This window comes from Panicum hallii, chromosome 2 (genome assembly GCF_002211085.1).
Source record: "Panicum hallii strain FIL2 chromosome 2, PHallii_v3.1, whole genome shotgun sequence".
NCBI lineage: Eukaryota > Viridiplantae > Streptophyta > Magnoliopsida > Poales > Poaceae > Panicum > Panicum hallii.
This window is the reverse complement of record NC_038043.1, coordinates 43,305,867-43,330,881: the sequence shown is the minus strand read 5'-3', so window position 1 is coordinate 43,330,881 and position 25,015 is coordinate 43,305,867. Positions and strand designations below refer to the sequence as shown.

The 25,015-nt window shown below is 46.6% G+C and overlaps 3 protein-coding genes across 5 annotated transcripts; all 3 read right to left on the bottom strand.

The window, feature by feature from the left end:
- Positions 1 to 1,221: 1,221 nt before the first annotated feature.
- LOC112883542 (queuine tRNA-ribosyltransferase catalytic subunit 1-like) lies at positions 1,222 to 6,727 on the bottom strand. 2 transcript variants are annotated; one of them, XM_025948847.1, is made up of 16 exons: positions 6,558 to 6,727; positions 6,375 to 6,468; positions 5,393 to 5,486; positions 4,763 to 4,941; positions 4,442 to 4,492; positions 3,921 to 3,977; positions 3,648 to 3,768; positions 3,364 to 3,430; positions 3,225 to 3,266; positions 3,010 to 3,115; positions 2,722 to 2,832; positions 2,487 to 2,558; positions 2,300 to 2,401; positions 2,170 to 2,216; positions 2,054 to 2,081; positions 1,222 to 1,835 (listed from the first exon to the last, which is right to left on the bottom strand). In XM_025948847.1, the coding sequence occupies exons 2-16, from the start codon at positions 6,390 to 6,392 to the stop codon at positions 1,668 to 1,670; spliced, it is 1,263 nt and encodes a 420-aa protein (XP_025804632.1). In that variant the 5' UTR covers positions 6,393 to 6,468; positions 6,558 to 6,727; the 3' UTR covers positions 1,222 to 1,667. The 2 variants fall into 2 exon arrangements, with proteins under 2 accessions (XP_025804632.1, XP_025804633.1); XM_025948848.1 differs by lacking the exon at positions 3,648 to 3,768 and having other exon boundaries at positions 3,364 to 3,407.
- Positions 6,728 to 9,171: 2,444 nt separating this feature from the next.
- On the bottom strand, positions 9,172 to 13,233 carry LOC112879382 (AP2-like ethylene-responsive transcription factor At1g16060). 2 transcript variants are annotated; one of them, XM_025943623.1, is made up of 8 exons: positions 12,701 to 13,233; positions 12,532 to 12,614; positions 12,151 to 12,159; positions 11,860 to 11,948; positions 11,693 to 11,766; positions 11,511 to 11,582; positions 11,271 to 11,347; positions 9,172 to 10,152 (listed from the first exon to the last, which is right to left on the bottom strand). In XM_025943623.1, the coding sequence occupies exons 1-8, from the start codon at positions 13,132 to 13,134 to the stop codon at positions 9,527 to 9,529; spliced, it is 1,464 nt and encodes a 487-aa protein (XP_025799408.1). In that variant the 5' UTR covers positions 13,135 to 13,233; the 3' UTR covers positions 9,172 to 9,526. The 2 variants fall into 2 exon arrangements, with proteins under 2 accessions (XP_025799408.1, XP_025799409.1); XM_025943624.1 differs by having other exon boundaries at positions 11,511 to 11,561; positions 12,701 to 13,222.
- An 8,277-nt stretch (positions 13,234 to 21,510) lies between these two features.
- Positions 21,511 to 24,184, bottom strand: LOC112879448. Its single transcript, XM_025943696.1, has 3 exons — positions 23,847 to 24,184; positions 21,939 to 22,088; positions 21,511 to 21,761 (listed from the first exon to the last, which is right to left on the bottom strand). The coding sequence occupies exons 1-3, from the start codon at positions 24,063 to 24,065 to the stop codon at positions 21,684 to 21,686; spliced, it is 447 nt and encodes a 148-aa protein (XP_025799481.1). The 5' UTR covers positions 24,066 to 24,184; the 3' UTR covers positions 21,511 to 21,683.
- Between the last annotated feature and the right edge of the window lie 831 nt (positions 24,185 to 25,015).

The window sequence follows — 25,015 nt, the reverse complement described above, 5'->3', positions numbered from 1 at the left end:
TAGAAATTAGTGGTGGGTGTGACAAATGGATGCCAAAATCGACGAGCTAGGAGGTTTCCTGGAAACTCTTGTCCAGGTTTAGGAAATGTTTTGACGGGAAGTTTTAAGAAAATAGAAATTTTCAGTTTGTCTGAAAAAATCACCGGATGAGCCACGTAATGCACTTATAGAGTTACCGTTACAATCAGCTAGATTCTTGATTCTCGATTCTGAAAGTCATCTGACTTTTGAATTTTTCAAAATCAAACCTTTAAAATTGGCTACAAGTTGAAACAAACGGGGCTATAGTACGATCTTTGGTAGCGGTACCTTGCCACTTCACCGAATGGCGATAGGGTTGAAGAGTAAGAGCCCGTTTAGTATAGCTTCACCACCGGCTTGTGGTGAAGTCATGCTAAAGGGCTATCTTTAAAACGGTTTTCTCCATCAAAGCCATGAAGAAGCTATAAAACGATTTTGTCTGCGCAGCTGAAGAAAAAAATATGATTCCTCGTAGCTTCACTCTCACCTACCTCTTCAATCCATTCATAAAAAACAGAAGAAGCCATTGTATCAAATATTTTTAAAAATGGTTTATTTTCCATTAAAGAAGTTCTTCACTAAAAAACCGCAGCCGGAGCCATAGGAGCCGCTGCCATACCGCTCTAAGGCAAGAATTCAGGGTTCATCCGATCCCAATATTAGTAGATGGTGGAACCATGGCCTCGCACTGGTTGGTTCGTTCCCCAAGCTGTGTGCTAGCTGCGCGGCCCCTGTGCAAACACGCCGTCTCCAGCCGATCCGATGGTCCATCGTCCACCGATTTCCCTGGTCACGGATTCCTGGAACGCTGCATGGGCGCACCTAGATTCACCAGGACCACACCCCTTCCCTGAGGAAAAATTCACGAGGACCACCGTCACACATGGTCGGATACATGTGGGATGACTTGTACCCTTTTTACCTGGAAACCCAGCGGTAAGTGCAAGGCGCTAGTGCGCGGTTCCACAGCGCCCACACAAGACACATTGCTCTTGCTCGCCGTGACTGGACTGGACCGGCCTCAAGACCTGGTCAGCCGCTCAGGACCCGGCCTCCAGTCCAAGTGTGCCCGGGTCTCGTTAGACGGCGCTTGCTTGGCGAGCTGAGCCTGGCCTGCTCCCAGTGAGCACCTAGTCACGCTCGTGCGGGACAGAATCATATTAGCAGTAAAAAGCAAGCATTTCACGCACAGGTCACCAGTGGCAACTGACGATGTTGCAAGGACTACCATTTCATTCGTCGCAACAACAATGTTTCAGCGTAAGGCGACTGAAGCTTTTACAAGCTTCTTTTATCTGACCGCAATGCAACACTTTTTTTTTCCTCGAACACTACCGCAACCCAACACTAAAAGTCCTTTAACGGCGACTGCGTGCCAAGGACACAATGACAGATAATTCTTCCATCCACTCATCTGGACGGCGTATAACCTAGCTAGAACCCCAGGAGCATGACGTAGCGAATTGCACGCCCCTGCTGTTTTTTCTAAACACGCGCGCACGGCACCCTCAAAATGCTACCAAAAACCTGTGGGTGAGCTTCAGCATACTATTGGAAAATTCTATGCTGAACCGGTGAGACTGAGACCCTACTTGACTGTATGTCGACAGGAAACCTTCTTCTTCAAAAAGCCCTGCCGTGCGGCTTTAATTCTGCTGCACGACTCCGTCTGCGTCAACTGGAACTGGAATGGTTAAAGGTTGCTCCTGGATGCTTGGTGCGTGACACTTGGCTGAAGCGCAGCACTCTGATATGTCGATGCCAGCGACCTCCATCGCGTTACGGACCCACTGCGGAACGTCTCCCTTTGGAAACTGCATAACATGGTTTATGCAGTCAGACATTGCATATGAATGAAAGAACATAATAGGACAGATTTAAATTTTAGTTTCTGGATATAACAAGGAGGCAGCTTGTAATCTGGCCTATTGTTTCAATTCAACCATATATAGACGCACGCCTAGTTACTGTTTGTTTCTCTGAGAACAAGACCGCCATAATGCATATGATGCAACAGAAAAGCAAGACAAACCTGCGCCCTCAAGAATCCTCGCACGAATCTACAAGATGACAGAAGGATCGTGTTATTTCCCCTATGCAAATTTCCACTCGCAATTCAGAAAAATTAGGTTTGATGGCACAACATACTCTGGAAATCGCCCTTCAAGAATTGACATGTGGAGGTCTCTACTCAACTGCAATCGACAGGCAAACAATCAAGGACAGTGGCCAAACGTTCAAACAAAGAATGACTTGGCAAAGCAAAGAATTAGCATACCCGCATCATAAATGATAAATTGTGATAGGACAGCAGTTGAGAGCCCATAGCATCTTTTGTTACAAGGCAATGCAAGTAAGCACGTGTATACTTTTTGCAGACCTGGCAAGATGACCATGTTATACACCACCACCAAAGATTGCCAGATAACTTCACCATTTTGTTCCTAGTGCTGTTGAAGCCTTACCATGCATGAACAGGTAGGATCAATTGGCCGTTCATCAGTTGCCATTGCATTTTGTTTCAACTTCAGGACACCCTAAGAGAAAAGAGGTTACATTTAAAAAAAACTTGACATTGTACCGAAGCCAGAGCATAAAAAGGATAAAAATGACAAAAAAAATCAAAAAGGTTCTTTTGTGATATGATTCAACAGGAACACACTCTAGGTTGAATTGAATATATTTACCAAATGGATATACCTCAGGAACAAGGGCAGTCCCAAAGCGAGCAGTTCGTGTTGGATAAACACAGTCATACATGTCTGCACCCAAAGCACTGCATACTACAATATCAAGTGGATAGCCAACACCCTGCATATTAGCATAGGAGTAAATTTAACCAAATAAAGTATATGTACGTGCCACATGATTGAAGCTAGATCAAATATTATGCATGCAGGCAGAACACAATAGTTGAATTAGCATGGCCACTTCAAGATATTCAAACTTTTTTTTTGGCGGGAAGATATTCAAACTTATGGCACATACCATAACATATCGTGGTTTATTTTCAGGCAATCCAGCAGTGCACTGGGCAACAACACGCCAAAACGAGTCCTTGTCTTCACCACCAGCAAGACCACCAATAGCATATCTAGCAACATAAAAATAAAACATGAGACAATTGACTAATAGAACATAGTGATATACGCAAATAAAGCAAATAATACATCTAAACAGGGACAATTTAATATGTGACATACCCAGGAAGATTCCTCTCAACCAAACCCCTCACACAGATATCTCTGAAATTAGGGGGAAATATGGCATAGTCAGTTATCAATCTAATGTATGGCCTGAAAAAAAAAGAGTACATGCATATGATAAGCTACATGAACTCACCTGAGAACTGGATCCAATCCTCCTTGCACAATCCCAAATAAATTCTGGACATCAGGTTTCTTGTGAGCTACATTTGAACATTGAACAGAACACACACACCCCTTAATAAACCATTCTTATCATTGAATAATATATCACTATCAGTTTCAAACGTTCTTTTTCTAAGATAACTAAAACTAGATGTATATCATACATAGAGCCAGTAAGTGAAATGATGCATGTTCTAACTAGACTCTAAATGCTAGATAACTCAACAGTTCTGTCAGACAGATTAATAATCATACCAGCTATGCACCTGTCAATCCAACGAAGGGTGCGGTGCATAGCTTCTTCTATCCTTGGGCCAGTAATTGTGGTCTTCACAACATCATCAAGAGCCATGATTATATCAGCTCCAATATTGTTCTGCATTCATTTCCAACAACTATGAAGGGTGGGAACTGGCACACATATATAACTAGGATTTTCTGATAGGACAAATCTAATATAACAAGGATTTTCTGATAGGACAAATCTAAGTCTTTGACAAGATGAAAGCTGCCAAGAGAATGCCACACCTGAATATGGATAGATTCCTCAGGTGTCAAGAGCATGGGCTTCCCATCAACAGGTGACTGCAGATTGGGCATGAAAGAGCAATGAAATAAGATAATGTATAGAAAGAAAATCAATTACCAATACCAAGCAGAGTTATCAAGAGATAATCAAATCCACAAATGCACGAACAATTCCCTTCTACAAATATGGCAAAAGATGACATCAAAAAATCAAAATTAAAAATTATGTCTCAAGCTACTCCAACTAAAGTACATCCTACAAACCATGCAGAAAGCAGAATCTAATTCCTGATTATCCTATGATAACAAATATGAATGTTGTTTATCTACAAATAAAAGGTACAGTGGTAAACTAAAACTTGAAATGTGTCCTCATACAAGATTCGATTCAGCTATATGAGTATGTGATACACCTGGCTATCATCTTTAAAGCAGATTGCAACAGAGGACTATAAAACATGATTTAGTGTAACTTAATAAAGAACAAGAGCATCACATAACAAGTGGCTATAAAAATTTACCTGAAATGTAACTCCTTCCTCGGTAATATCAGCCAAATGCAGCAACGAAACCTAAGCGAAAATTTCCAAACAATTAGGAAAACAGCAGCTGAACTACAACGCAGAAGGGACCAAACACTTAAAACATAGGTGTTCATAGTATGTATGAAAGATTAATACTGATGCTTTTGTGTGGAAATGGGCTTCAACAAGTGTTGTACTTTATATTATTTTGTATGAACAAAACATCAATCAAACGAAGAAACCAAAAGTTTAGTTCTGCATGTCCATACACTCTACTACGATATTTAATGTGTTAAGAAAACAAAGATTCGGAATAACCATTTGGAATCCACCGGAGTCAGTCAGCAATGCCCTTTTCCAATTCATAAATTTGTGAAGGCCACCCAAGTCATCAATAAGTTGAGAACCTGGGCGTAGTTCAAGATGATATGTGTTTCCAAGTATAATCTGGCAACCTATATCCTCCAGTTGGTCAGTAGTCAAGCCTTTTATTGTACCTAAATAAAAAGAAAAACAGAACCATTGTGAGATACAAGAAATGCACACACAATTCCACAAAATTCAAGCACAGCCAAAATCTCTTGCCAACAATTGGAACGAGAAAACACTTTGGGAGCTATGATGAATTGATGATTCACAGGTTAGAAGAGAAGAGGACAAGAAAAGGCTGGGGATAGTAAATCATGGGCGAAATACATAAAATTTATTTCAACGAAAAACAAAAGGATACTATGATATTCATCACCATGGGACATGCATAGATCCAGAGATTACGCAGTCACAGGGTCCAACATATGGTGCGAAAAACTTCTGATTGAACTTAGCAGTAAAAGATACATAAAGCCTGACTATTTATTTCAGATCTTAGCACATGCATATCACATAACCTTACAATACAAGGAAAAATGGCAGACTGAACTTGCATATGAAAAAGGACAAAGAACAAACCTTGAGTTCCAACAGGCATAAAAAGTGGTGTTTGGCAAGTAAAGTGGGGCAGAGTTAAGCGAGCTGCACGGGCACGATTGAATCTTCCTAATATCTGAAGCACAAAACAGAAATACTTCCTCATTAGATTCCATCACTCATTTAAATTTAATGCTCTATCTAAGCTCTATTGTTTTGAAAATTTTGTTGATAATTCACATTCCACAATTATAAGGGCGTAGTTCAACAGGTTCAATCAAACATCTCACAAAATTTTATCCACCAAAGATGCTGATCTATACAGGAGCCCAAAGCTGAGCTACTGAGCTAACAGTGACACCAGCTCATCTGTACCATGCCACTATGACAGCATGTGCCATGTGGCATTTACATGTGGCCCACTTCTCTGACTTTTTCCTGTCCACCCTTTTCCTATGACAAGGACCACTATAACTTCACTTCAGCGAAGAATACCACACGAATAAGGTTCTAAAGTGTAAGAATACTGAAAGATTCTACCTTTAAGTTATTCCCATTGCACAGTACGTCATCAACTATATAACGAGGAAAAGACAATTTGCAACTCATAAAAGAAAAGCCAAAGGAGATCTGTAGCTCGGAAATACACGTGCCTAGCCTAGGACAGCATTGCACTGGTCAACCCCCACTATTTGGATTAGTCAGTGTCCCGTGCAATCTTACATGAAAACATTATAGATTATAACTGCGAATCTGTAGGTTCAGAAGCTAGTACGAATAAGAAATAGACATTCACTTAGAATCAGATATTCCACCCAACCGCTTATCGACAAAGGCTATCCGCTTTCACACCACAAACTTCAGACGAACTTCGACAGGCAGTCAAGGGGGGAGCCCGCAACAATGGGAACATCCATGTTCGATTCTCAAGTTCTCATCTCAGCGAATCGAATACATACAAAAGGAAAAACTAAGTAATCCTTCAAAAAGTAAGGGAAGAACCTTCAGCAAAGCATCGACTCACCTCGAACCGAAGCGCCATGGAGAAACGAAGCTTCAATCAGCAAATCGGAACCTGGATTGATACTCCGCAACCCAAAAAACAAATCCGCGGCAAACTGGAGCGCCAATCCGAGAAACAGCAAGTTGAATTTGAAGGCTGAACCAAAAGGGAAAAAACGGCATAAAAGAAGCTCGGCTTCCTTACCAACAAAAAGAAGAAGTCAATCCCAACTCCGGGCGAGTAGATCTCCGCGCCGAGCCGGTCCAGAGGGAAGGCGAGGAGAACGACGGAGGCGAGGACGCCGGACAAGGGGGGTGAGGTGGAGTTGTAGTTGCTGCGGTTACCCGGAGGCCGGTCTGCCGGAGGTGAAGAGCCGAGCCCGGGGGTTTAGGGTTCAGGGAGTGGTGCGCGCCTACTTTTGACTCGGTGTGCGGCACGAGGGCGACCCCGGGCCCCGGGGAGAGCGAAATTTTTATTTCTTTTCTACTCTTTTTTCCTAAAATAAACATATTTTTTCTACCCATAAAAATGTAGCTTTTCAATGTGTTTGCTATTTGGCTTCGTGTTTAATAATATGGTGCCGTGATAGGACTCCACTTCCATAACCCAAGTTCAAGTCCACATAGGTTGAGACATCATTTGGAAATGCAGGTTTCTCAAAAACATAGGATAGAACAAAAATGCAAGATTCGAGTTAATTATCGATTGCAATCCTATAAAAATTTAGAATGCAAGAAACTTTCAGAATATTTGAATACAACACATGAATTTTAGGAAAGTTGATAGATACCAGGAAAGTTTCCAAGAGGTTGGATCTCATGTTAGATATTTTTTTTGACGGTTAACGGGAGGGGAGAGAATCCCCTACCTGAATTCATTGATAAAGGCTATGTTCGAGCCAAATCTTACAGCTTACAAGTTCAGCATTGGAACAAAAAATAGGAGTTTTCCAGCGGATTGCTAGCGGTGTATTACATTGAACATAGAGCTTGACACCAAGCCTCGGCGATGGGGCGATCAGCTATTTTTAAGTGGAACTTCCCCAGTTTTGCATCTTCTTTACATGCAGCAATCATACGAGAAGTTGAGGGAGGCAGTTGCTCAAAAATAACTTCGTTCCTGTGCTTCCAGATATGCCAACAAACCAGCAGCACCATGCATTCAGAGTGTTTCGCAGGCACGGACGGTGGGCGCCTCAGCTCCCAGATCCTGCTCGCGGTGCATCTGTCTGTGATGTATCCAAGGCGGGTCCAGATTTGGTGGGCAAAGGGGCAATCGAGCAGGTTTCTGGAGCGGCCTTGCAGAGTTCACAGGCCGGGTCATCCACGATTCCTTAGATATTATTTTAAACTCCTATGGATCGGAGCATTTCTTCTTACGAATTCTGTAGGATTATCGGATATGCAATCCTTTATTTCAAATCCTACGAAATTCCTCCCCCAATTTCTTTATTTCAAAATGGGCCTGAAAGGGTCCATAGATGGTTCAAACTCCTTTGCCTCTGCATAGGGTAGTATGAACCATCTGATAGCAGGTGTAAGTAACGGCAGAGGAGTACTTGTATACTCTCAGAAATGGCAATAAAATGTTTCGATTCTGAAAGAATCGTGCATGATGTGATGGGTCCATCTTTGTTGAAAAAGAAAATTATTCTGGACTTAACATCAAGAGAACTAGTATAACGTTGTTCACTTTGGGCCTGGCTTTGATGGGCTATTAAACTGGGCCTGGTCTGAACTTCAAGGCTTTGATGGACACGCCTCTCACCATCATCAGTCGCCAAGATGCAGACCTGGTCTTACCCCGCTTCCATGCAGGAAATCACGCAATGTAATTCTGACGGCAAAGAAACTGCCACCACCACGTCTTCGCATCCTCCGCCGCCGCGACATTGCCAAAGACAAACCAAGCTTTTTGTCAGAAACCGACAACTGAGGATCTTTCTTGGCACCCCGACACCGGAATAGGCCAAAGGCAAGGAGGGAGTATGTTCAGAGACGAGCCAATCACCGGCTAAATCCAACGGGTGCGTTTAGCCGTAGCAGCGCTACGGGCAAAGCGACGACGGCGCCCACGAAGAGCTCCTCCCCGAGCACCGTTCGTCGTCGCCAGAGCAGGCCGACGGCGCCGGCATGAACAGTGAGCGCGCGGCCTGCCGGAGCAAGATGTATCATCGGTTTCAACGAAGACGAACCAGCCAACAGCCATGCCAAACCACGCCTCGCCGTAGATGACGAGCGGCTGCCGCCGGCCGGCGGGGGGCGACCGCCCGGCAGCCAGCCGTTCTGACACGTCGCCGTCCGGAACGAGTGGCTGCCGCGTGCTGGACCAGTTTGTACGGCGCTCCGGACCAGACGAGCAGCCAGTGACGCTGCGGCAGTGAGGCAGTGGCCCAGTGACTGACCATTCCGTTTACAGCCACACGCTTGCATTTCTCACTGCCAGCCAGTGCACGCACAATCTGACGGCGAGCACATCGCCGCCGTGGGCGCGGCCGCCGCCCTGCTTCGGCACGACAGAACTGGGCCAGCGCACGTGCAGTGCAAGGACGTCCTCAGCCTCAAATCGCAGCCGCGTTCTTGCGCTGTAAAAGCTGTTAGCGGTGGTGGTAACTTTGTATGAGTGGCTGCAAATCTTCAGAATTTTTTTTTGATGGGTCAAACCTTCAGAATTCGAATGCCGAGACAGGGTTTCAGAGACCAGCCTACTACTAACTGACAGGATTGCTCAGGAGGCAGGACCATCCATGTGAACAATGCAAGACTACAGATGAGAGCATGCTGCACTTCTTTTAGGAGAAAACAAATCATCAGGTATGTTTATATGAATATATGTATGTATATGGTTGCTGTTTTCCTTTTTGTCAGGATTCATCAGGAATGAAACAAATGAAACAATCTCTTGCTCGCTCACACACGCCCTCACTCACTCTTACCTACCTCGGTTTCCAAGGTGAAAAAATAATACAAACTTAATTGTTCAGTAAATCTCACTACCACTGTAAATTTCTCGACAGACTAGGTGTGCTGTCTGGCTGTGCTACTTCCTCCTCTTGTTTGCTTGGCTCACCATTTCTTGGTTCACATGGTGATCGGATTCTCCTATATCGACAAAAAAATCCATATTATCCATTAAAAGTAATTAAGGCCTATAGCGCAACCGAGTGCGGTGAGCTACAAGTCCAGCTCGAAGTGGAACGCCGGCGACGCGTACGCGGCGAGGTCGCCGAAGAAGAGCGCGTCCACGTCGACGCCGACGCCGACGCCCGCGACGTCCTCGCAGCCGAAGAAGGTCTGGATGTCCTCGGGGAAGCCGCACTGCGGCGAGGCGGCGCCGCCGTCCCTGGCCGCCTGATGCTGCGCCTGCACTGACGGCGGCGGCGGGGACGGGGACGGCGTCTGCGGCGACGAGGACGAGGACGTGGTGGTGCCGCTCTCGGCCGCCGACGTGCGCTCGATCATCTCCTTGAACTTGGGCGACTGCAGCAGCAGGCTGAGCGCCGAGGTCGTGGGCGTGTGGCCCAGCGACGTCCTCGACGGCAGCGGGAGCTCCGCGCCGCCCTGGCGGCGGTCGTGCTGGAACGCGGCGGCGTCGATGACCGCGTCCGCCGGCGGCAGCAGCTGCTGCTGCGCCAGGCCTCCCAGCATCGGGTGCGGGTCCTGCGCGGCGGCCGCCCCGCCGTCGGCGCCCGGGCGGAGCCACTTGATGTAGCGGCTGAGGTCGAAGTTGGTGACGGCGTTGAGGCCCCGGTACTCGATCGCCGCCATGTCGTACGCCATCGCCGCCTCCTCCTGCGTCGCTGCATGCCGTGCACAAAAACGTCCGCTTCAGCACCGAAAGACGCAATTTTTTGGAGAAATTTGAAACATCCTTCCTGATCTGCTCATTCGTTAGTCCGGAACTCATAAATTTCACACGAATCTGATCGAAACTGGCGCATTCCAAACAGAGCTTTATCCTGAATCCTGATCAGGACACTTCTGAAGGTTTCAGAAGAGGAACAGTTGCAGCTACATTCGTGTGCTGTGCTAGCGACAGTTGAAGCACACATCCATCGTGTCCATCCTTGCTCCACCGGAGTAGTCACTGCTCCTACATCTCTTTTTATGAGTCTTGATTGTGATGATCTCAGTGTTAATGGATGCTATGCTCCGGTAGTAAGTGCAGAGCGGCACAGGGGGGCCGTTGGAAGCTGGTTGGTGCTGCTGGCCCCGGCCGGGGCCGTCGACGTCGGTGAGGTGAGGTCACTGCATCTAATCGTCCCACCCCCCCCCCCCCCCCCCCCACAACTAACCGGAATTCAAGTTGCGGCCAAATGGCCTCGCCTCCTGCATCATCAGCCGCTGATCTTTCTCACCCCCAACTGCTTCCATTCCATCGAGACCATCCCCCCCAAACCTCGTGATCATGGACTCGCTAATTCGTATTTAAATCGTGGCGGCAAATGCTTCTTCACAAGGATAGAATTCTCGCAAATGTTTAGAGGAGGATCCCAACATTCCAAACAGGTGCTCTAGCACTAGGAACACGTGGCGCCATTGGTGGAGTCTAACCGGGAGCCATTGCGGTCAGAGGATGCAGGAATTAGTTGGGAATTCATACGGCCAATCAATTCGTACCCGATGTGACCGAGGGCCGTCACCAGGGGAGGGGGCCACACCCGGTGTAGGCTGCTCTACAGTTGCCCGAACAGCTCGCGCTTAGCACTACTCATCAGATTTGGCTTGGCACACTCCAGGTACGGAGCCATGATCTATACCTCCAAAATTTAGTGCACTCATATAGTTTGAAAAATTGGTGCACTCTATAATGATCATGGATTGTGATTAAATAAAAAAAATTTAATGTTCCCAACTATTTTTTTTACTCTTTTATATTCAGCAAAAGTGATTTCTTTCGCAAAGAAAATGAATTTACCGTAGGTGCCGAGGTAGAGATACTTGTTCCCGAAAACACGACCGATCCTCGCCTCCCATCTCCCGTTGTGGTGATGTCTGTAAAGATTAACGGTGTACATTACGAATTTATACTGTTTGGTTTTCTTATCCCAAATTCCACTGCATGCACTATGATTGATGATCCGTCTAGAACTAAGGGTTTCAATATTTTTCCTTGTAAAAAAAAAGAGTTTTCCAATAGGTCGTAGAGATGGATTACCTCGCGACGCCTCGGTATTTCGATACGCCTCTGGAGAAACCGCTGCTTTTCCTGCGGATAAATTTCATGGACCTGATTATTTGGTTAAATTTAGGCGTGGTTTCGGTACTTTCGATAAGATGATCGCTGAAAAATTTGTTGCCAAACCAAAGAGCTGTGCTGCCTAAGAGTAGTAGCAGTACCTCCTCAGGGATCCAATGTACTCCTCCCTGGACTGCCCCTCCATTTCCTTGAGCTCCTCTTCGTACGCGGACGCCTGCAGGGATGCATGTCACGAGATGGCAGGCAGGGAAATAGAGCTGTGCGAGCAATTGTGCCGGCGCGTGCGCCCAATGAATTTTGGCGGTACCGGGAAGTTGAGGATGGTGTCGGGGCCCCAGTACTTCAATGCCGCCAAGTCATACGCCCGCGCCGCTGCCTCCTCGTCGTCGTACGCGCCTGCCACACGCACAGCACAGCCGGAGGGAGAGACCGCGATGAGCAACACGCCATTAGTTAGCTTTGATTTTTCCTTTTCTTTTCTTGGAGAGAGAGAGAAGGGGGGGGGGGGGGGGGGGGGGGGGGAGAGAGAGAGAGAGAGGAGTGTAGCCAGAGCTAGCTCCTCCCGTGTCATGCCAAGGTCGTGAGTCGAGAGCCTCACCGAGGTAAACTGCATGCACCAACAACAAAAAGAGCAGCAAGAACAAGATGGTCAGACTCCCCTTCTGAATCAAATACCGTACTAATAACACGCATCAATCTCACTTAATCAAATCCTACTAACTGCTGTAATTAAATAAGCTTTCGCCACTGACACGAGTCTGCTGGAATCCTACTCCTACTAATACCATCTAAAATATTCCAAGCTGCTGCTACTACCTCTACGCTATGCGCCACTCTACTTTTATACGCATGGCCCCTTTGCTAGCCGGGATCAGAGATGGCATCGTGATCTTGGCTGCTGGGGACCGTCGCCTCTGCCCTCTGCTGCTAGCGGTAAAAAATTTCAGCAAGCGGAGGCAGAGGAGGATTCACCACTGACCTTGTTTGCCCTTCTTGTTCTGCGTCTCGTTCCAGCTGTTCTTGTCCCACAGGTGCGCCTCGAACCGCCCCGTCCACCGGTGCCTGCCACCGATCGATTTCGCCGGGTGAGCGAGCGATCAGCAGGCCACGGCGCCACGCGTAGGAAGATAGCCGACGAATGAACTCACCGGGTGACGCCGCGGTAGATGGAGCTGCGCTGCGAGGGGGACTCCCGGGGCACGCTCTTCCTCGTGCGCTTCGGCTTCACGCGCACCCCGGCGTCACCGGCCGCGGCGGCGCTGTTACTGTTGGCGGCGGCGGCAGCGGCGGTGCTGTTCTTGCGCGGCTTGGCCATTGTGACAGTGCAGAGAGAGGGGGAGACTGGAGGAGGAGGAGAGCAGGGAGAGGTGGGTGGCCAACTATGGTGGCCTCTGGAAGTGGCCGTTTTAAAGATGCGGAGCGAGAGAGGGATTGGAATGGCTGGGTGATGGGGCGGCAAAATTAGTTGGTGTTTGGAGAGCAGGGCAGATGCCAAATGAGCAGAGGAGGTAGAAGGACGGGAGAGAGAGATGGAGTCATGGGGGCAGCCGGCCTTCTCTCTCTCTGAAATTTTCTGATCCATCTGATTGGCCGGCTAAGAGCGGCGTCTTGTTTGTCCCTAGCGAGCCGTCAGCACCTGCGAGTCGAACGAGCCCCACGGCGGCCAGATGAAAGCCATCCGATGGCCACCCGGGCGCCACGTCGTTTCTAAATTTCGGGCATGCCTCGTCTCTGCAGGGAGCACAAAGAGCTCGTTGCTAGTTTCAGCTTCCATCACCACTTTGACCGAGCTCCACTACTACAACATAGTCGTCCACAGGATGCTTTTCAGCCGTCACGTACCGAAGTCCGGCGCACCGTGAGAGAGGGGCATCAGGCTCGTTTTCCACGTTGTGACAGCAACGTAGAGGGTCGTTTTTCGACTGTAAAGTTTACAGCCTCACTCGGTGCTGCTGGTACCGTACTGCGAAAACAAGAGAATGGCGAGGTGATAGTAGAGAGGTGTGGGAAGGAAATTTTTTAAGAGCCCTGAGACTGGTAGATAGTGTTTGTGCATGATGAAAGCAAGGTGCTCATCAATCATCACTTGTTTTGCATGCTGCAAAGTTGGGGCCGAACGGCAGGGCTTTGTGTAAGATGTCTCGCAGACTGATACTGTAAAAGTGGCGTTTGCCGTTTGGAGCGGTGGAAGGAAAGTGTTGGATTTTTTTTCGCGAACGTGCTTGAGCTCGTACGTGTTTGAGCACATATTTTATTAAGATAAAAGCAATACGACCATTACAAATTTTAATATGTAGAGACTATTAAAACGGAAATAGAGCACCATCAAGCAAATAGCAGGCGACTCGTATAACAAACAACAACAACAATAAGAAAAAATGAGGGGAACACAGACGAACCCACAAACCTAGGTACGACCACAACTGAACCTACTAAAAGATACTAAAATACCAAGAGAGCAAAGGTCAACAACACGACAAAGGTAGCAAAGCCTCCACCCGACCCACCACGGCGGCAAAGCATCCGCCTGAAGTGATCACCAACACGATGGCGGCAGCAAAGCATCCGCCAGAGCAGCACGGCGGCAAAGTATCCGCCAACGAATAGAAGGGCGGCAAAGCATCCGCCAGAAGACGACCATTACAACCCGGACGATGTAGACGAAACGAGCAAAGGTAGGCGCATAAGCGGAAGCTCTCTGAGGAGAGCAAACCACCACCACCACCACTGCCAGCAAAGTTTCCAAGACGACACCTCCAGGGAGGGAGTGACGCCACAGGCGCCGTCGTCGTCCGACCAAAAAGGTCAAAGCTTTCACCCGAAAGCTCACCGGAGAGGAGGGAAAAGGGGTAAGGAATGATGCCTTCAAGAAGATAAACGGCGCTTGAGGGCGTCGCCGTCATTGGCCTGCGAGCAGACCTAGGCTTTAGCCTCCACCTTGTTCCCTCCCCAGATCCGAAGACGAAAAACGCCGCAGCGCAAAAGCGCCCGCCGGCCAACACCCAGCTGCAGACGGCCCCCGGACGACAACCTGCCCCAGGACAAGCGGCGACGGCGCAGCAAAGCCCCAGCCGCCAGGGCCATCCAAGGCACAGCAAACCGGCCACCCGAGGGCGAGCGGCGGCGGCAACCCGAGCCACCGGTGGGGCAGCCCCCACCTCGAGCCGAGTAGCGGCGGTGGCCAGCTGGCCACGTGAGGGCCGGCCAGAGGTGGGAGGCTGGTGAGGGATCGGGACGAGCCCCGGAGCGAGCGGCGACGGTGGCGCCCTCGCCCACCGAGCACCCTGCAGGCAAAGCCGGCGATAGAGGGCCTGTCGGAGGATTTCTCCAGCTGGGTGGCGGAGTGCACCCGCCTAATCCTAGCTTAGGATGAGTTTGGGGATAGTCAAAGAATGCTCGATCTAGAGGTGTATGAACACGAGTAGCACCCACGGGTTTAGAGTGGTTCAGGCCGCCGAAGCGTAATACCCTACGTCCACTGTGTGTTGTATTGCCTGTGAGTTAGTGAAACTTCTGAGAGTCCGTCAAAATTTGTGTTCTAAAGTGCGCTCTCTCCCTTTTATAGACTCAAGGGGAGCGAGTACACTGAGCGGGGCCCCGACAGGTGGATCCGGCCACATATTAAATAACGTACATATTGGAGCCTTAAATGCCTCGGATCCTGAGATCTTTCTCATCACCCTCCGTGTGTATGCTCCATCTGGATATGGTCTTGTGCTGTCTTGCTAGCATAGGGTCTGCTGTCGTAGACATGCGTAGAGGGAGTCGTGCTGTCGCTGTAGAGTCAGCTCTCGCTGATAGGCAAAGGGGCTATAATGACCTGCCGTGCTGTAGCCTTTGCACACTGTAGCAGCGCACGTTATGGCCTTCCTGCAGCAGGTCATAATAACTCTTCGCCCACGCGCGCGGCGCTGTGATGTAACCATACGTCCCTCGCCCACGCATGCGGCGTTGTGATGTGACGTGCCGCCTCGGTAACTGGCGGGCTTATCGTGATGTCACCCATACCTGCCCAACGTGTCAGAAGGCAGCCATGCCTTGTCTTGGGTGCGCGCACCCCAACCACCCGCATTTAATGCGGTAGTTGGGCTGACTTCTCACAGAAGGCTGGAATCCACCGGACACGTGGCGGTGCTGATATAGCGGCCGCTTCCTCAGGGGCACGTGGCGGCACCGGACCTCCTCCCAGGTGGGATGGGAGGTCCAGGCCCCCTGGCTGGCCCAGGCGCTCAGGCCCCCTGGGAGTCCGGCTCCCACACGTGGGGGGCCCAAGACCATCCCGCGGAGGTCCGAGCCCGTGGTAGCTGTTCCTGAGCACTTCGTCCTTGCGGGCACGTGGAGGCACCGGACCTGCTAGTACGTGGGGTGAGGTCCGGAGACTGTGCCCCCAGTTGTCAGGCCCGGGCTTTAGGCCCTTTGCCCAGAAGCTTAGTGCGAGGTTACAGATAACCTCGCATCCCTCGGGCTGGATGCACTAGTAGGAGGTACCACTATCTGTATGTACCGAAAGGGCCCGTAGCCCTAGCCACCGGAGCCGAGGCTCCAGCGGTGAGGGCAGTGGCGCCATCGACCGCTGGGGGCCAGGCACGACGGCACAGGGGTTGGGCCAAGGCCGGCGCGTGGGCCGATGGGGCATGCCGCGGCGCCGAGGCGGCAAAGCCCGGCGACAGTAGATCCGCCCATGGGCTGGTAAGATCCGGCAACCCCAACGCCGTATCTCGCCCCCGGCGACTGGCAGCGGCGAGAGAGGAGGTGGTGTGCGATCCGGGTTGGTGGAAAAGAGAGAGAAGGGGAGGGGAAGCGAGGTGGCCGGCTTCGGCCCAGCTGTGGGCCGCCGCCGCCTGGCCGTGCCAGGCGGCGTCGGCGGCCACCAGAGGTGGCGAACGGAGGAGGGGTGGGCGGCAGCACAGCTAAAAGTGCAAAATCTCGAGACGGTTCAATCCTAACATTTTTCTTTAGGATTCAACTTTGCCTCGTCAGGAAAACTACCGCCACCCGAGTACTTGATTTGCAATTCCAGCGATTCTCTGTTTTCTCAGTTCTTGTGGGAATTAATCTAGAAAATGATATTGTGGGTTTCTCATGACACTTCATTCCTCCGTTCCATGTGAATGACAAACAACAGGCACTAGGTTGCTCCCATTTGACCAAACACTGGCTAAAGTGTCAAAAAGTCGCATCCCCCAAGTCTTAGCCTCATTTCTCATCGTGATGAGATGTGAGGATTATTCCACGCTCCATTAGCCGTCGAACGAATTTCTCCAAGGCAAGAATGTAAGAATTTCCGCAGAACTAGAGGAAAAACACGTGCCCAGATTGATAGTTACCTTCTCTCTCTCTTTTTTTTCCTCTAAGAGAATGTTTAAATTCTTTGTAAAAACAACCGAGAACAAAGACTTTTTGTTGACCCGGAGACAAACCGGCATCGCGGGGCTTCTTATCTGGCCATGCACTTCACTTTTCTTCGGAGAACTTATAGTGTTCAGGAAAATAAGAGTTTGACAACAAGCAGACAGCGATATGACTTTTTTTTTTTGAAATAAAAGACAGTGATATGATGGAGGAGGAAAGAGTAAACCAGTGTCACATTTGGGTGAGCCGGCATATTTCCATCGCCAGTTCTTCATTTTCATGCCGAACGAATCATTTGGCTCCAGAGGAAAGAGCCTCCTGATGAGCAAATGGGGCTGGGATTTATCATTTATGACGGATTTGAGCAACCCCCAAGGCCCCAACGGATTCCGACCGCCCGAAGGTCACGGTCCGCCCCCCTCCCTTAAAACCGGTACATTCTCCCAGTCATGACGCCGCAACGGCAACCCGTGACGCCCCCCGTAGTGATGCCGATGTGCATGCACATCCGTCGCCGCACCGGAGCTGAAGCTGCTCAACTCCACAAAGATCCAAAGCGTGCATGTTCCGGTTCTGAAGCGGCCATGTTAACCTGCTGATGGGACGGGAACCTGTACCGAGTAAACACTCGTCCAGGACCAATGCCGGTGATCACGACTGCAGCGGCTTGCAAGATCGCTAGCTCCAGTTTGGTCACTGCGAGTGCTTCAGTGAGGCTGTGGAAGGAGCTTCGAGACGCCACTTCTTTGGAAGGCAGCAGTTTGAAAAATGTAGGATAGATAGATAATTTTGGAACAATAATTTTGGAGTGGAGAAGCAGTACAACAATCTTGGAGGAATGAAGCGAGAGAGCGGGCAAAGAAAAAGAGAGATGAATTGGACTTCTCTAAGTTTTAGGATTGAGTTCAAGTTTGGTCTCCTAAGGAGTTGGGGTTAGGAATGCAATCCCACAAGAATTTTGAGCAAGTCAATTGCTCTCTCTGAAAGGATCCTTAAATGGAAAAGGTGATTCTAGTGATTCAAATATTCTAAACTTGCTACAACCCAAAGGGGCTCTTAGACACTGTCAAATTGGACTCAGGTTATCTAAGATTTGCGGCCCTACTTACAGTACATAATACTCACTCATCCTGTCCAGCTGGTGAATTCATTACCTTGTCGATCACCAGCTGGACTTAAAAACAGCCAACAGTTCAAGTGTTCAACTGTATTCCGTGACAATAAATTAAATAGACAAATCTAATTTATTTTACGTGCCTTGCTATCGAAAGAAAACCTTTATAATGCGCTGATCCCTACCATGATTTTGCGGATGGACAATTCTTAATGCCTGCCTACACCTGATGCTCAGTTCAGGACCGCAGTGGCAGCTGGGGGCAGAAGGACTTGAAGCCAGCCACCTATGCCTCAAACCAACCAGATTGCGAGAGTCATACCTCATACGCCCCAGCAGCCTCTCGGGGACCAATCAGGTCCAGCATGCCTCGCTCATCATGCACCAAATGGACTAATTATGTCTCTTATGGTTGGACTGGACAGAGTAAACCAGCATCACACGCAAACCCAACCCCTCACAATTATTTTGCAGAGTGCTAACACAAACTCCGACAACACCTTAAGATTCCCTAATCGACAAGCAATTGGATCCCCTGCATGTATTTGTGTGATTGAGCTCCATGCATAGGGCTACTTGGGGCATGACAAAATTTCCCCAATGTGCGCATCATTTTCATCCGGTTCTCAATAGCATCAGGTAAAAAAAAATAGCAATGCAATCTTACCATCCGGATGGGACAGCAAGGGAGATTTGAGAATGTACCTGAAGATATTGAGAGTGGGCTTGTAAAACCATAACTATTTATTGGATGATTAGAGATGACCTTGGGTTGTCTAGCTTCTCTTCATCTCCCATAGCTTCTTTGAATGTCCAGATCAGCCATCGCATAAAAAAAAAGAGAGTAGGTTTTGATCATTTGATACCCGGTCAATTTTCTCAATACAGCAGATCTAGAAACAAAACTGCAAAAACTCATCAAGGTAAGTCTAGTCATGACTCATGAAGATATCTAATTTCAAGCACTCTGTCCAAGGTAAAGTTACAGACAACAGAATCCTATATACTGAGACATTATTTTGTACATGCTGTATAAATTCCATATATCTAATGCAGAACTTTCACATATCAGGGTAACAGTGATATGCCATAAAAGTCACAATCAATTCATACAACTCCAATCAATTGTCGTTTTGTTTTGCGCTGTAAGTTCTATCAATTGCAATGGCAAACAAACAACAGCTTTGGCTACTTCCATTTGGAGGATCTGCGTTGTATGGCTCAAAGCAGTCCAATCCTTGGTACAATTTTTGTCTTAACTGCTGACACCATCTCTGCCCCCCATAGCCAAATGAGCCCAACAGAAAAGATAAAATAGCCCACAGCAAAATATAAAAAGACAAAACAGGGAAATATAAGAGATTTCCGGATATCAATGCACCATCCCCTTTTCTACAGAATCATTCACCTTTAGTTTTACCAAAGATAAGGCACCCAAAGATAAATATGATGGCATGGTACAACAATGCAAAAATAAATAGTCAGTGCATACAGCCTCATACAATACAGAATAGTAAAAAATTGCGGTTAGAAGTTAACCAGCAAAAGCACAAAGCTACATTAAAAAGATCCCCTGCATGTATTTGGAACTGCAAACATACAGACAACGTTGATTCATTATTGTTTTTGAAATCACTGAAATATACCAACGGGCAATATGCACCACTCAACCATCAGCATGTATAGATACATAAATAACCATCTTGGAATTTACAAAGCATTAACCAAATGGACAACTGAGGTAAAGAAAACTATCCTTGAAATAAAGCCATAATTGCTCAGGACAAATAACTGACTTGTCCATAGCGGTGCAACAATACTGCAAGCTTCATGAATACTTCACAACGTTATCCCTTCCTTTCATATCTTTGGGATAATTTCACTTACTTCCAAAGGAAGAAAACAGTAGCATAGGGTAGATTGAAACATTGTCCTTTGCGTACTTGGCCCAAATGCATAGGTTAAGAGGCAGTGCCAAAGCCAACTAATAACTTTGTTCCATAAAAAGCTATGGAATAGCTAGATTTTTAAGTCAAGGCAGTAAGTCCATGAATGGCCATATAAAATTCATTTAGCTAAGGGATACTGCGGACCTCAAAGTGGTGCTGAAAGGGATTTCGGCATCTTCAGTAGCTCACTATCAGAAAACACAAAAGTACACCACAACTATTTAGGTTTACATTGGACACGGCTTTGCTCTCATCGAATTTCAGATTAAAAAAGTAACAATTTTCTGAAATTTACAAGCCAGCTCAGTTTGATCTATTAGTTGTTACTGACAAAAGACAGATAAAATCTAGGGCTACTCTTTCCATCTGATAAGAAATTATCAGATACAGCCATGTGAGAATATGGTGCCAAACAATTACAAGAAATATGTGCAAGCATGCTAACAAAAGAAACACACATAATCAAATAATTTGTCCATAAGTTGTCAAAAAGTGGTCTGGCAGTGTAAGTACAGGTTTGTTTGCTTAATGCTAAAGTAACATATCCCTTCCAAGTTCCAGATCTTGTTTTTGGTTCTATAGAAGCTACGAAGCACAAGGATTTGTAGACACCTGATTCTACACTGATCTCAACTGGCAGCATTTTCTGCATACGGATTAAAATGAACCACAATACTCAATACTGTTGCTGCAAAGAACAACAATACACAATTACAACTGGGCAGATCTGTGTTTCCAATGATGATTTGGCTTGAACATTTCACAAGATTTCATGGTTGTAGCATGTACTGAGGTACTGAGGTATGTAACTAGAAAATGTACAGTTAAAAGGAATAGACTAAAGTGAACCTCACTACACACGTTATAACTTATACCAAGCCAAAGTGTTCCAATTCTGCAAAGGACTATTTGTAACATCAATAAATTAACAAGATTAAAATGAATACATAGCTGTTAAACAATTTATCATCTTTTCTAATCTTACTTTGGGGCCTGTGCACGTTTTAGAAGGTTGGCCTTTTTGCCTTCATGTGTCAAGTTATTGGCTGGTGCTAACATGAGATGAGACCACTCTCTGACTTGCTGAAGAAATTTACAGTTCAATTGCAGTTCATTTTCACTATTTTAGACTTATATGGCATTATTCCCATGTCATGCGGCAGGAAATCTGTTTGAAATTTGATCAATTTCAACCATCAGAAAAGAGCGAAGAAAACATAAATGCTGACATAAATTATATGATCTCATGATGATACGATACATTAAAGAAAAAGAATATAACATGAATAGGATACATTGTATTATGCATAAAAAATTACGAATAACTTAAATAGAAATAATAACAAATTTCCTCACCATGATGTAATAATATTCCCTGAATAGGACTATGCATATTCATCTTTTTACATACAGAACAAGCAAGAGAAAGAGAAACAGCATATCCTAATTTTCTGCATGAAGCGCATTGCACAAGAAAAGATGCAGCATACTGGAGGCAAAATCTGCGAGATAGAGCGAGAAGTACCTCGTGCTACTCATATTCTTATAGAAAAAGGTATATTGAATAATTAACAACATGTCACAGGAATGGAACTGATGCAGTTACAGGAAAACAATAGTGCCGTAGTTACATGTGGAGAATATGAACACAGGTACATACAATTACCTAATTTACTGTGAAATGGTAAAATTTACACTATGAATGATTTCCTTAGCTCATTTGTCAACAGAAGGCTCTTCAAGCCACTTGGCACGAAACCCAGTCCCTTGGCAATCAGCACAACTTGCAAAGCCCTGAAATAGAAGAATACCATATGTAAAAGTCTGAAAGATTACTTCATAGTCATGTCAAAATAACCTGTTCATGGAACACCAAAGTGCTGTACAATATACTTATTTCACATTAAGTGCTCTGCATTTAGATGTATTAGCAAAATCTGTAAATGAATGGCAAGGAACAATTTACACAACCTTTCCAGAGCATATCACACATTTTGTATTTCTTGAGGGTACTTCACACAGCATGTTGTTGCCAAGGATAAAGAAGCCAGTGCCTGCACACCACTTACACTCCACATGGCCAGAAGATTGACAGGAGGAGCAAGAAATTGGTTTTGGTTGCTGCATACCAGATCATGAATGTTAGACGGCAGCACAAGACTGGACAACTAATAAAGAGCACTGCTCAGATAGAATAAAGATTAGGTTTGCCCACTTCTGATCGAATTTAACTCTCTTCTCTAATCACCAGCCTCGGATGATGAAATAACAAGAAACTTGGGACCATTATTTAGCTGCCCTTTAGGCAAGGAGTCCACAAAGTTGATTTCTAAATAATGCAATTATAACTTTTAAGCAATGTGCATCATATAATTAACATTATATCTCTTTTATGTAATCAATTATATTAGTCAGAGCTTTGAAGAATTAAAAGCAACCAATTAGAATAAGTGGCATTTCCATTTCCATATCCATCTTCTCCACATTAGGTTATAGTCACATGCATGAAAAGAAAAATTCCAACACCATGTTCTTCTAAAACTTTGGAACACTTCTCCTTTTTTGTTTGTACACAGTACACACAAGTAACTGAATTGATCAAATGATACAAACGCACTCCTACGATATCAAATATGCCTTAAAGTGAGGATTTCTTTTTGTGAATACCAATCCACAATCTGCAAAGTTATATGACCATAGTATTATCAATATTCTCACTAGTTATGATATAAGAAAAAAAGTTGTACAGCTTCCTTTAGCAAATCCTAATGAACGGAGTTGTTCAATGCTCGCATAGAGAGACATGCTGGAGAAGGCAAGTCTTATTTAAAAGAGATTCTACATAGCTTAAATGAACTGGTAGCTTAAACTCCCTCAAATGGTGTGGGTCCTTGGGCTTCACAAGGAAACAAAGTCCTTTAAATTCAAAAAGTCGAAGCCCTTTGTTGCCACTCATAAGAGTTAGATAAGCTCCCTCAAGCAAGGTGTGGCTTCTCAACGGAGCTTAGGAGGGTGTTTGGTTCACTATCATGGTTTGCCACAACAATAGGCAAGGGCCACAAGGCTGACCAAGTACAGCTATTGTTTGTTCATGACTAAATGTGTGGCTTGCTGCAATTTCTTAGCTTCTGGCCCAGCAGCCATACACCTTTTTCTAGCCGCAACTTACGGCAATATGGTGAATAATTTGTTTCCCATGAGTTGTGGCCTGCCACAATTTTGGCACGAGGGTTTGGCAAAATGTGGTGAGGAGTTGAAGTCCTTCTCCACCAATTTTCGGAAGAGCTGGCTAAGGTCCCCAAATTAGCACCTTAAAGATCTGTTCAGGAATTCGACGTGGAACAGTCCAACTTGTAAAGAAAGTCTAAATAAAAGACACACATCATTACATCTGAGTCATTACTCATTAACCCCTCGATTTCTAGTATGTCTAACTGCACGCAATGCACTCAAAATGCTATGAGGCCTTTTTTCTTTTTAGCAACAGTACCTTATATTTGGATTTAGAGTTCAACATCTACATATACTATTCCCGGCATCTTCTACCAACACATTTATAAATAGATGTTTGAATCACCAGTAGCAACAGCGTATTGTTGTCCTCCTATGGATACCTAACTAATTTTTATCGATAAGGGTACCAAATTCAGATGACCAGCAAGAGAATTCGCCACAACCATTAAGTTTCACATACAAGGCCCAAACCCAGATACAGTGTTGCAAGTTGCAACGTACACCTTGCGAAGGGACGAAATCTAGCCACAGACCCACAGCGCCACATTCCTAAAACGACTGCAACTTCACACATCACATGCCGGACGGATCGAATGAACAAACATCACCGAACATAAGAGTGATTAATTAGGGAGTCTGGGGAACCTTGGAGATGAGCCAGGCGCGTTCGATGCGCTTGGCGAAGTCGGAGGAGCTCCCCGGCGAGTCGACGGTGGAGGCCATGGGAGCGACGAGCCGGAGCCCTGGCGCCCGCGGAGAAGGCCCAGGGAAGGGCTTCCTGGAGCTCCCAGGAGGAGCTTCGTGGCGGGGGAACGGGGCGAAGGCGCCCGCGCGGGCACCGCAGGTGGTCGCCGGCGTCTGCATCGATCGAACGGCCTCCGCTTCGGGTCGGAGAGGGGCGGGGAGGAGGAAGAATGGAGGCTGGGGAAGGAGAGGAGTCAGGAGAGGCTCTGGTTCCGTGGGCCTCCTATGGACCAAGCGCGTGGTGACCGGGCTGAAATCTAGTCATGGTCCGTCGCTGACAGGGGGGGCCAAAGATTGCGGCGGCACAGTAACGGGTCGTCTTTAGCTGTCTGGCTGGCCGGCCGGTCACCAGCCACCACCGCTGTGTGGCGTCCCGGGCTCGCGCAGATGGAAAATTTCTGCACGAGCGCACGGTAGCGGGAAGAGTCCTCTCAGAGAAATGTAGCGGCGAGGAGGAGAGGAGGAATTCAAGCCTGACACCGAAGTGAAGATCCTTTTTTCTCCTGAGTCGCGCTAACTGAAACGCAAATGCCGAAAATTTGAATGGAACTCCCGGGGCTGTAAATGGCAATTTTGGGCATTGATCTTAATTTGAACATACTTTAACTTATGACTATATAACTAGTGGAATGTGTGTTTTGAGCAATAATTCTGTTGATACATTGGTGGAGAGAAATGGATGGCATCTTATTTTTTAGATTATATAAAATTACAAAATGAAACATCTCTTCGATACACAACTTAAAGACATAAGTACTCGTAACTCGTAAGAGTTGCAACGAGTATATCTTGTCGATAGACAAATAATCAAACTTCTACCAAAATAAAATAAGAAATACAGTCTTTTTCATACTTAATAGAAATTATAGCCCAAGAAAACCATGTAAAGTTAGCCATGAGCTTTGAAATGGATTCATGTTTAGCCCAAGACATAAAGTCCTCACAATTTAGGGTGCCAATAAGTGCCCATAAGGGTCACCATTGACCTTCTTTAGTTTGAGTCGTTAGTACTGCCCCGTTCAAAATGTTAGATGGTTTAGTTTTGTCCAAAGTCAACTTCGTTGGGTTTA

Excerpts from the sequence above, each read along its gene's own strand:
- LOC112883542 (XM_025948847.1), bottom strand. Across the intron at positions 3,267-3,363 it reads GGATTGGATCCAGTTCTCAG|AGATATCTGTGTGAGGGGTT; the intron begins GTGAGTTCATGT and ends CCCTAATTTCAG. Across the intron at positions 2,082-2,169 it reads CTTGAAGGGCGATTTCCAGA|ATTCGTGCGAGGATTCTTGA; the intron begins GTATGTTGTGCC and ends GTCATCTTGTAG.
- LOC112879382 (XM_025943623.1), bottom strand. The coding sequence starts at position 13,134 with ATGGATCAGAAAATTTCAGAGAGAGAGAAGGCCGGCTGCCCCCATGAC. Across the intron at positions 12,615-12,700 it reads ATCTACCGCGGCGTCACCCG|GCACCGGTGGACGGGGCGGT; the intron begins GTGAGTTCATTC and ends GATCGGTGGCAG. Across the intron at positions 10,153-11,270 it reads TCTCTACCTCGGCACCTACG|CGACGCAGGAGGAGGCGGCG; the intron begins GTAAATTCATTT and ends CACGGCATGCAG.
- LOC112879448 (XM_025943696.1), bottom strand. The coding sequence starts at position 24,065 with ATGCAGACGCCGGCGACCACCTGCGGTGCCCGCGCGGGCGCCTTCGCC. Across the intron at positions 22,089-23,846 it reads GCGCCTGGCTCATCTCCAAG|CAACCAAAACCAATTTCTTG; the intron begins GTTCCCCAGACT and ends TCTGGTATGCAG. Across the intron at positions 21,762-21,938 it reads GTGTGATATGCTCTGGAAAG|GGCTTTGCAAGTTGTGCTGA; the intron begins GTTGTGTAAATT and ends CTTCTATTTCAG.